Here is a 10,509-nt window from a genome sequence, read left to right on the forward strand (position 1 = left end):
AGCACAAGTCGGTTAGTCTTGTGTGCTCCCGACCCCGACTCAGACTGCCAACACTCTACGCAGCCACTCCGCAGCCCCTCCATCCGGGGGTGGCGCTGCATTGAACACACCACGAAGGGCTCTCAGGTCCCGCTAGAGCGAGTCCACAAGTCTCAGCTAGGGCAAAGTCAAAGGCTCTCTGAAACAACCCCCCAAAACACCACCAACGTATGTATATATATATATGTGTGTGTGTGTGTACGTATGTACGTATGTCCGACCGTTATGGCGGTATGGGTTATCAGCTCACCTGCTGTTGCTGCGGCCCCAACATTATCGCAACCCCCCCTCTCCCCCGATCCCTCCCCTCCAAAACCCGTAACCCCCCCCTCTCCTGCCCTGCCCCCCCCCCACCGGCAGCCAAGCCGGTGGGTGCAGTACGTCCCGAGGGGGGGGCTCTGGCTCTGGCGGCTTCCCTGGAGAGAAAGGTGGGAATTGGGGGAGGGGGGAAGACGGGGGGCAGGAAATCTCGTGAGACACCTCCCTTTCCGTTGTTCCTGACCGCCAAAACCTCCATTGCTATTACTTATCCTCCTCTCACATACATGCATATATACATACATATATACTTACGTACATACGTACGTACATACGTACGTACATACGTACGTACATACGTACCCATTCCTTCAATCCCCCCAGGTGCTGAACTGTCTTGGTTGTGGTAAGATCTACGACTGCCGCTCCGTTACCAACGACATTCTGAGATTCTTGGGTGAGTGGAGTGAGGGGGTGAGTGGAGTGAGGGGGTGGTGGAGTGAGGGGGTGGTGGAGTGAGAGGGGGGTGGAGTGAGAGGGGGGTGGAGTGAGGGGGTGGTGGAGTGAGAGGGGGGTGGAGTGAGGGGGTGGTGGAGTGAGAGGGGGGTGGAGTGAGGGGGTGGTGGAATGAGGGGGTGGTGGAGTGAGGGGGTGGTGGAGGGGCAAGGAGGAGGGTGTTGCGAAATCGTCACAAACAACACCGCCTCTACAATGACCGCCCCCAATTATGCAGACCGCGGTGGCGTGTGCACTTTCTGTGGCGATGCCGTACCGTTGTCGTACAAGGACAGACAGAAGGCGGCCGCGGCGGCCGAAGCTGCTTCTACTACTGCTGCTGCTACTGCGGAGGCTGAGTCAGCAGCAGCAGCAGCAACCGCCCGCGGGGCTACGGACGAGGGAACGGAGGATGCGGCGACGGCTGCGGCCCGCGCGTTTAAGGTGGTACCGTACCAATTTCAGATTCCGTACCAATTTCAGATTCCCTACCAATTTCAGATTCCGTACCAATTTTAGATTCCGTACCAATTTCAGATTCCGTACCAATTTCAGAATGCCCCGGAATGAACCTCTCGCCGATTCAACTGCTCGTCCATCTGTCCCATCGTGAATCGCTTACTGCTGCTCTGTTCGCGTGTGTATTTCGATATGTGTGGCTCCCCCTCTGCCACCTCTTTCCCAATCTCCTCCCCCCCGCCGTCTATTTCTGGTATCTGCTTCACATTCTGACACTGGTTCGTCTCACCTGTCCAAACCCCTGTCCCCCCATTCCGGCCCATTTCCTTTCTGCGGTGATCTTGGAGACCGCTGTGCTCATTTCCTTGTTGGTATTGCGGCCGGGATTGTGCTTCGATGCCTGAATCCAAATGTGTCTGATGTGTTAATATAGATAGATAATACAAAATATCGAAATGTGAAATATTAATGCAAAAAAAATCATAATGTGTGCGTGTTTTAGGGTTTTAAGCCGTACGGCCTAGTGCCCGTACAGCTCCCCCGATCTCTTTCCTGACCTATAGCAGCCAACAAACCAACAAAAAGCGCTAATGGACGCGATTTCCTGGATTTGCACACCTTTTTGCCAATCTCAACGGTACGGCAGGACCGGCTCGTCGAGTACGACAGGAACGCTGCCAAGCGTACGACAGTCATTGACGACCAGAGCGACTTTTTCGAGATTGACACCAACGCCTGGCTCACTGACCAGGTAGGTGTGTGTGTGTGTGTTAGACTGTGTGAGTGGAAACGACGGGCAAGTGAGTGACAAATGGCGGAGGGGTGAAAACACAACCCGTGTCACTCCCCGCACATCTCAACCATTCTCTGCATTCATTTCCTAACCTCCCCCACCCCCCCGTTTCTTGCTCCAACCCTCCCCCTTCCCTTCCCTTCACTCCTTCAATGCTGCTCCATTAATTCATCTCTGGTATCAGCATCCGGTGCACCCTTTTCCCGCAGTACCTGTCCATCTATTTTCTATCCATAGTATCAGCATTACTCGTCTGTGGTTCGTCTCCCCCCCCCATCCTCCCCTCCACCCCCTCTCCTTTCCCTCCAACCTCGCTCACTCAAACCTGACTATTACGGTGACCCTGTTTTGCGACTGTTCGGCTGCGAACCCCGTCCTCGCGCGGCCGCGCGTTGAACGTCGGGCCGGATAACCCGATTTCCTTTTCCTCCTCTTCGCTCCTTTCCTCCTCCTTATGAGCGATGCCGCCGGCAGTTCATTTCTGATTTCCTCCTTTGCTTCTAATTCCCCCCTTACCCTCTCCTCACTTGCCTTCTCACTTGCCTTCTCACCTCCCTTCTCACTTCCCTTCTCACTTCCCTTCTCACTTGCCTTCTCACTTGCCTTCTCACTTGCCTTCTCACTTGCCTTCTCACTTGCCTTTTCACCAACCCACCCTTCCTCCTCCCTCTCCTTACCCCCTTCCTCGGCTGTTTGCCCGACCGGCTTTGTGGCGCCACCCGCCACCCGCCACTAGGAGCGTGATGAGCTCCGGCGGCGGCGGCAGCTTGAGGAGGAGGCGGAGGCGGCGCGGCGCAAGAAACTCACCGTCACCATTGACCTCATTGGCCGTAAGGTGACGGGAAATGTTGTGTACGGCACATGTACGGCACGGTGTTGCGTCTCCTATGCTGGCGCACACGCCCCGGGAAAGGGGGTTGGATCCCCGGGGGGAGGGGCCGGAAACCAGTCTGAGATTGCACCACAGATATGCTCCCAGGCGTAGATGGCTGAGTCAGGTTTGGCTGGTGTACTCCTTTCCGTACAGGTCGTACTAGATGAGGATGTACGGAAGGCGGAGGCGGCGGAGGCGGCCGCCGCCGCCGAGCGCACCGCGGCCGCGGCAAAAGCCGCCGCCGCCGCGGCCGAGGCGTTGCGCAATACTGACGGCGGTGACGGCGGCGGCGCGGCCTTTAGCGGCAATGCTCTCAGAGGCGCGGTGAGGTCTTACTGGGGGCCTCATTGGAAGTGGTGTGGGAGTGGTGTGGGAGTGGTGTTGATGTGATGGTGTGGGTATATTTGGTTCGTCTTAAGCCCCCGGTAAATATGTATGTATGTATGTATGTATGTAAGCCTACACCCCCGTGAAACCCTCGCAAGCAGGCGGCGGCGGCGGGGGGGGCCCCGACCCCCAGGCAGTTGGCAGCTGCTCTTGACTCGCTGAGGCAGATGAAGGCCGCGGTAAACCCGGCAGTCGCCGCAATTGCAGCGGCGCCCCTCTTCCTGCCGGCGGGGAGAGGGGGTGCCGGCGCTAGCGAGGGTGCGGGTGCGGGTGCGGGTGGGAGTGCGACGGCGGGCAAGGCCGGAACTGGGGGAGGTCGCGATGTGCCGGGTAGGGGTACGACAGCGGCTGGTGGTGGCGGCGGCGGCAGTGCGCCGAAAGGTACGGCGTATGGCGATGAGGGTGGTGTGTGCAGTGTTGCGCCTGGTGGTGTGTTTGCGTCATTGCGTGTCGATGTCGATGCCGTACATGCAAAAACACCCGTGAACGGGCTGATGGATGATTATCCGTCTGTCCGTCCGTCCGTCTGTCTGTCTCTGTCTACGGGTGTGGATGCCGGGTGTGCCGGGTGGTTTCTGACATGTTGCTGTTGTCGCGCACTGGAGAGCTGATCACCGCACGGTCCACACACAACGACAGCTACATCCCCGACCCCCCAGAAGGGTCAAGAGCTCACCTTCCTCGCAAATATTTACACTCCTTTCCCCCTCCCCCTCCCCCGCCTACGACTGGTACACTCTTGCCCTGGCAGCAGCTTCACTCGTTTGTGGTTCGTCTTTCCCCCTCCCCCGCCCCCAAAACATGTCGGTCACGTAACGGGGCCTAACTTCCGGAGCCTTGAGTCACTGACTTGATCGCTTAGAGGACTCAGTTTCGAACTTTGCAGTTTCTAACTTTGCACGCCTTCCGGCAGTCCATTCCATCTTTCCTTGCATATGATTTCCCCCTTTCCCCCTCTTCCCCCCCGGCCGTGTATTTCTGGTATCTGCGTCACTCGCCAAAAAACAAACATTCGTCCTAACCCCCCTGTGCATCCCTTCCGACCCCGCCGACCCAGCCCCAGCGGGACGGGGCAGTGCTGGCGCCTCCGTCGCATCAGGTGGTCGTGGTGGTGGTGGTGGCTCGGGACATCGGACAGGCCCAGGACAGCGCGGAGTCCACGAGCGCGTCCAGTACGACATGGGAGCTGAGTTTGGTTTCGATGCCTTCGGCGTCGAGGTGGCGTTGGACGAGCTGATGGGCGGCCTGACCACGGAGACGGCCGAGGAGGAGGTGGGTGCCGGTGCTGGCGGTGGTGGAGGGAGGATGCGGTCGGGGGTTGGGGGTGCGGTTGGTGTTCCTGCAGCTGTAAGAGCGTGAGGAGGTGCGAGGGAGAGGAGGGGGGAAACGGGGGTGAAGGGGCCGTGCGAGGGTGTGGGGTGTATGTGGTGTGGATTGGTAGATGTTGGGGGTTGTGGATGGGTGTGGAGTTTTTGGAAATGCGAATGTAGTAAATATGTGTGATACGGAAATGGGCATGGATATAGGGCCTTGCGTGTAGTACGGTGTAGAAGGGCGCGAAGAAAAAGGGGTTTGTTGTTATGTAGGTGTGTATGTATGTTGTTGCAGGATGATGAGAATTCCAATCGCGAGGATTGGGTTGTCGGTTGTCGATGTTGATGTTGGTCGATTATTTTGAAGAGGTGCGGGGGAGTCACGGGGGGGGGGATGGGGCTGCGGTGCCCATGCGCATGTGTGTTTTACGTGCGTGTGTATGTGTATATCTCCGCGTGTCGTCAATTTTTGGAGGAGTTCCATTCCGAGTAGGTATGGATAGAATAGAAGGCAAGAAAGGGGAGAGCGGGGAGGAGACGAGAGGGGAAGGGAGGGGAGGGGAAGGGAGGAGACGAGATGCGCTGGAAGGCGCGTCACGAGGGCAACAGGGCAGCAGGTTGGCTGCATTGAGGATGCCGCGAGGCCTCGATAGGGGTCGTGGGCCGAGGGAGATATACAGCGATCATCTCCCTTGTCCGCTGTCGCGATGCGCTTGTAGGGGATAGTGCGAGACATCGTGTGCACGTATGTATGTATGCATGTATGTGCGTGTGTGTGGTGTTGTCAGGGTTGTGTAATGGGACCGCCGCGCTTTTCATGTTGCTTCGTACATCTGTCCAAACGGCCGTGATGGCGGACTGGGGCGATCGAAGCCGGGGAGATTGATAGTAGATAGACATGTCTGGGCCGCGTGATCTGGGTGATAGGGGGGCAATGACACAGAAGCAAGATATGGGTATCTGGGTAATAGGGGGCCAAGGACCATACGCCTATACGAGTTGCAAGGGTAGCGGTAATCCCCAAGCATGGAGCAAACGTTTGGGTAAAAGGGGGCAGTGCGAAGCGAAGACAACAAAGCGCGGGTAGGGGCAAACACAAGCCAATCAAGCCGATTAATTAAGTCATGCGTTAATGCGTTAAGAGAGAAACGGGAGTCAAATGTGGAGATGGTTAAAACCTCAACTGTGGAGCCGAAGGATGAGGGAGAGAGGGAGGGGGAGGGGGAGGGCTTGAGAGACACAGACCACTTGCTGGTGCACAAAGATGGAGTCTGGGCTGGCATTCAGATAGGAACGGGGGGGGTAGCGGGGAAATGAGATTGTGAAAAAGGGGGTGGTATTGGCAATTGTTGCAGGTAGTGTCACAGAAATTTCTAACAAATCCGCGACATGAGTTGTATCAGTTGATAACACCGAAGAGCAACCCAAGCTGTACAATAAAACGGCAAGCAACGCACGAAGCAGGCGTACGCGCCTATCTTGCGTCACACCAACACGCACCTAGATAGACAGAAGACCGGGGCTTCATCTGGCCTTGCGATCCGGTTGGCTTGTGAAAATCCCCGGTTTGCCTCGTGTAGCTTCTGCGCGGGGGATGTAGGGGGGTTTGCGAACAAGTCGAGATGGAAGGAGGACATGTGTGGGGACTTATGGAAGGAGGTGCAGGAAAAGGTTTGATTTAACTGTCGAGTACCCACTTTGTGAAAACGAAAATCCCGGATACATCTACATACAACTTACAACTTGAAACCGGAAGGCATCTTTCTCGGTGTGGAAGGCATTCTTTCTCCCCACCGGAAGTCGTTTGAAAGTTCGTTGCAACTCTTGCAAAATTTCACGATGTATCATCAAGCGGCCGGTCACCACTTGTTCGGTTACTGTAACTGTATACGATGCAGCATACACCTATCAAGACACAGCGCTGTCCGCAGAATTGTGTTTGCGGGCAACGTCATTGTTAAATTTCAAAAAAAATGCGAAGTTTAGCTAACTACAGCAGAAGACCGCTACTCAAATTATGATTACTTTGTTTGAGAAATCTAGTTCATGGAGGCGCAGGAAATTGGCGAGTCGCTGCGCCATGACGTCGTGGGTGCAGCAGGCTGTCACCCGCCATGCGGGCCGTCGGAGCAAACAACGCATCTGCTAATGACCACAAACGATCTGCTGCGTTACGTGCTAGGGCGGGCTCCAAGGGTGCCTTTGGCTGCAGCAGCAGCTTCGGCGGGCCCCACACCGCCAATATCATCAGCCAATGTTGGACCTGGACAAGCGCCGTCTCCGGCCCCAACCATCTCCTCTCTATCATCGCTACCCTTCTCCCCTTCCTCCTCCTCTTCCCATCCGTCCACACAGCCGCCTGCCGAGCTTCCGTCCTGGTCCTCTGCCTCGAAGCAATGCCGCCCTGTGAGCAAAAGAAGCGAAGATGTACTGTTCGTCCTGTGAGCATTAGTCGGCCCCTGAGTATTCTCAACAACAACATATCCTCACAAATCCCTCCTCCATTTCTTCTACCTACGCAAACATCGTGATTCATGAGCACAACAGAAACTAAAACCCCTCCTCTTCCTCTTCCTCCTCCTGCTGCACCTTTATCCAACACCGCTGCAACTCCCCGACTCTTCTGGACACAACCGTCCTTCGCGACCCCTGCACAAAGCATGTACATACATACATACATTATGTACATATGTACGTACGTATGTACACGCGTAAGCATTCCGCCCCGGCCAGCAAAGAGCCCCCCAAAGCAGTTCCGTGCACGGTGACAAACAACCCCGAATAAATCACAGTGTTGTTTCTTCCCCCCGTTAGGGGGGGAAAGTGTGGGGATTACGACGAACCACCAGGGGGAAGGGGTGTGTGTGTGTGCGGTGTGGGGGAGGCGGTCGGCCTCTGTGGAAGGCGCGGGAGCTGAACATCTCAGACCAGGAGCAGTAAACCATGCAGATGGGGAGAAGCTGTGTATATTTTAAATAATTTTCGCGCCTTCTTGCCACTTCCTTGCTCTCTTCTCAGAGGCGATTCAATGAAGCTAGGCAGGAAAGCAGTAAGAGGACGCTTGCACCTGGGAAGGCCCCACCCGCTGTGTACCGGGCCGCTCTGCCCCCCTTCCCCTTCCCTTCGGTCCTTTCGCCCCTTCTCTTTCCTCACCTTCCTTTTCCTCTTCCCACTAATCAGCACGCACGTGTCTGTTTGGTAAAATGTCTTCAGTAATAATATTCTAATATCTTTAGCAAGGAGCCTTCCTGATCCATAATGGCACCGGGGGGTGGCGGGAACACACACGCACGCGTGTGTGTGTATGTGTGTGTGTGGAGGGTTGGGGGGCTGTTGTTGTACTGCACGTGTCCCCGTAAGTCTCCCTGACGCCGATGATTGACTGATAGACAGGTAGACAGACAGACGGGCAAACACACACAGACTGGCTGAGTGGTGTATGCATCAATCGGCCCCCGCGCCCTCCGCTCCAATCTCCCGCGTTGTCGCTCCCGAGCTGACCTGCGATGATTTTGTATTTTGCATCTCCTCCTCCTCCTCCTCCCCCTCCTCTGAGCGTTTCTTCCCACAACACACATATCCACCACCATCACCACCACCACCACCACCACCACCACAACTGCGTCACCCTCCTTAGGACTAGATCATCACCTCCTTAGTGAGGGGGGAACGACTCCCAAAGTCTTAACTGACGCAACGACCATAACAACGACCATAACAACGACCATAACAACCCATGGCAAGAACCTTCGTCCTCCGCGGTGCAACGGCAACAAATAAAAAAGAGAGCGAGCGGGAGGGGGGAAATATGAGACGAGAGATGTTGGGGTTGAGGTGATTCTTCTCGTACTGTTGTCGTACACCACACACCTTACCTTGATTACATCTCTTTTTGCGCAGGTCGGACCGTACGACATCTGCTTATCGAACGAAGCTCCGGTCGCAGCCGCCAACCGCACGATGGCGGCGGCGGCGGCGGCGTCCGCCGCTGCCGCCAAGGCGCTGACAAACGTACCGCGCTCCGTACCGGGTCTGCCGCCGGGTGTCATACTGCTGAAGGGCTATCTCACAATGGACGAGCAGATCCGGATTGTCCTGCAGATCCGAGAGCTCGGCGTGGGGCCCGGGGGGTTTTACACCCCGTCGTACAACACCGGCGCGCGGCTGTCGCTGCGGATGATGTGTATGGGGCTTCACTGGGAGCCGCGTACGAGCAAGTACGAAGCCACGCGGTATGTACGGCGCGTAATGGTGCAAAAGGAAAGATCTCCGAGGGACTAGATGGGGTGTACGACACGTGCAAAGCTCTTCCTTGTACCTTGAAACATGAGTCACACGTGAGTACGACTCATGTATGTATGTCTCTTTGCGCGATGTCACTCTGTGCTGTTGTACTGTACGTAGGGTTGTGCGTGTGTGTTTGTGTGTGTGTTTGTGTGTGTGTCTCCCCGGGCCGTGCATGTAAAACCGTTGAAACCCTTGAACCCTTTATTAATCCAATCCTTAGAAGCAATCCTTAGAACTTCGGGTTTTTAATCCCCTGTACGACCACCTTAGATCAAACAAACCCCTCCCAATCACCTCCATCAGCTCCTGAAGCGCCCTCACACCCCCTCGGGCACACACACCCCCTCGGGCACACACACCCCCTCGGCCACACACACCCCGGGCCCCCCTCTCTCCCCGAAGGGGGCTGGAAACCATAACAGCACCATCAGTGATGTCGCCGCCGCCGCCGCGTCGTCGTCGTGTCTTTTTCAATAGAGAAAACTCTGAAAATACTTGCACTCAATGTACGACATTTCAGGTCATCGTACGACGGTGCGACGCCGCCGCCCATCCCGTCCTGGCTCGTGGAGCTTTGTGGGCGGTGCCTGGGGGCCGCCTCCGCCGCGGCCGCGGCCGCGGGAGGGATTCAGCTTCCGCCGCTTCGTCCGGATATATGTCTGGCTAACTTCTACGAGCGGTCTGGTCGACTGGGAATGCACCAGGTGCATCAGGCTGCCGCCAGGCTTTGTAACTTGATAATTAGTTATTTACCCGGGCCGCGGTGCGCGTGTGTTGTGTGTGTGTATGTCTATCTGTGTAAGGCGGGCTGGGGGAGGGAGGGGGGAAAGGGGGGTGGGATGATGCACAAAGTGAAAAGCAGCAAAACATATGTTGTGCGGAAAATGACACATATGCATACGTGCTGTCTCACGGCGTCACCGTGTACGGCATTCCGTGCAGGACAAGGACGAGATGCCGGACTCTCTGCGAGCTGGGTTGCCTGTGGTGTCCCTGTCACTGGGGGACGCGGCGGACTTCCTGTACGGCAGGTATGGACGCGACAGATCCTGGCTTGCAGTGGAATTGCTTTGGAATTGGCTTTTTTAGTAGTACGGCATCCCCTCGTACTTTTCGTTTCTTTTCCTTTCTTCGCCTCTCTCTATTTCTTTCCATCTGTCTGACAAAAAAACAAATCCCTCCCTTTCACACCCACACATACATACATACGTACATACATACATACATACATACACACACATGCAGGACCCGCGAGGCCGAACAGGCAAGCAGTGTACGACTGGAGTCAGGTGACGTACTTGTGTTTGGAGGTCCTGGCAGGATGATCTTCCACTCCGTGTCCCGTGTCCACCCCCACACGGCCCCCCGGGAGCTCCTGGCTGCCACCGGGTTGCGACCCGGCCGACTGAACCTGACCTTCAGGCAGTACCGAGCGCGGACAAATGCGCCGTGAGGGGGGGAGCGGGAGAGAAGGGGGGGGGAGCGGGAGAGAAGGGGGGGGGGAGGGAGAGAAGGGGGGGGGAGGGAGAGAAGGGGGGGGGGGAAAAAAAGGGGGGGGGGGAAGGAAAAAAAAGGGGGGGGAAAAGGAGGCCCTAAGAACCGTG

At 56.4% G+C, this 10,509-nt stretch overlaps 2 protein-coding genes across 2 annotated transcripts in view; both read left to right on the top strand.

The window, feature by feature from the left end:
* The window catches only part of VOLCADRAFT_91497 (uncharacterized protein), a gene marked incomplete at both ends in the record, with an annotated part of 10,726 nt that extends 2,471 nt beyond the window's left edge, over positions 1-8,255 (top strand). The window contains 9 exons of the mRNA XM_002950924.1: positions 400-467; positions 682-754; positions 1,815-2,002; positions 2,781-2,879; positions 3,072-3,242; positions 3,407-3,686; positions 4,363-4,577; positions 6,974-7,024; positions 8,175-8,255. Of these exons, the coding sequence (XP_002950970.1) occupies positions 400-467; positions 682-754; positions 1,815-2,002; positions 2,781-2,879; positions 3,072-3,242; positions 3,407-3,686; positions 4,363-4,577; positions 6,974-7,024; positions 8,175-8,255 (1,226 nt within the window). The remainder of the gene's footprint in view (positions 1-399; positions 468-681; positions 755-1,814; positions 2,003-2,780; positions 2,880-3,071; positions 3,243-3,406; positions 3,687-4,362; positions 4,578-6,973; positions 7,025-8,174) is intronic.
* A 323-nt stretch (positions 8,256-8,578) lies between these two features.
* VOLCADRAFT_101962 (uncharacterized protein) lies at positions 8,579-10,358 on the top strand (the record flags this gene model as incomplete). Its single annotated transcript, XM_002950925.1, has 4 exons — positions 8,579-8,850; positions 9,426-9,609; positions 9,848-9,936; positions 10,151-10,358. 4 exons carry the CDS (start codon positions 8,579-8,581, stop codon positions 10,356-10,358), a joined length of 753 nt encoding a protein of 250 aa, XP_002950971.1.
* Positions 10,359-10,509: the final 151 nt, after the last annotated feature.

The sequence above is a fragment of the Volvox carteri genome, assembly GCF_000143455.1.
Source record: "Volvox carteri f. nagariensis unplaced genomic scaffold VOLCAscaffold_21, whole genome shotgun sequence".
In the NCBI taxonomy this organism is placed as follows: domain Eukaryota; kingdom Viridiplantae; phylum Chlorophyta; class Chlorophyceae; order Chlamydomonadales; family Volvocaceae; genus Volvox; species Volvox carteri.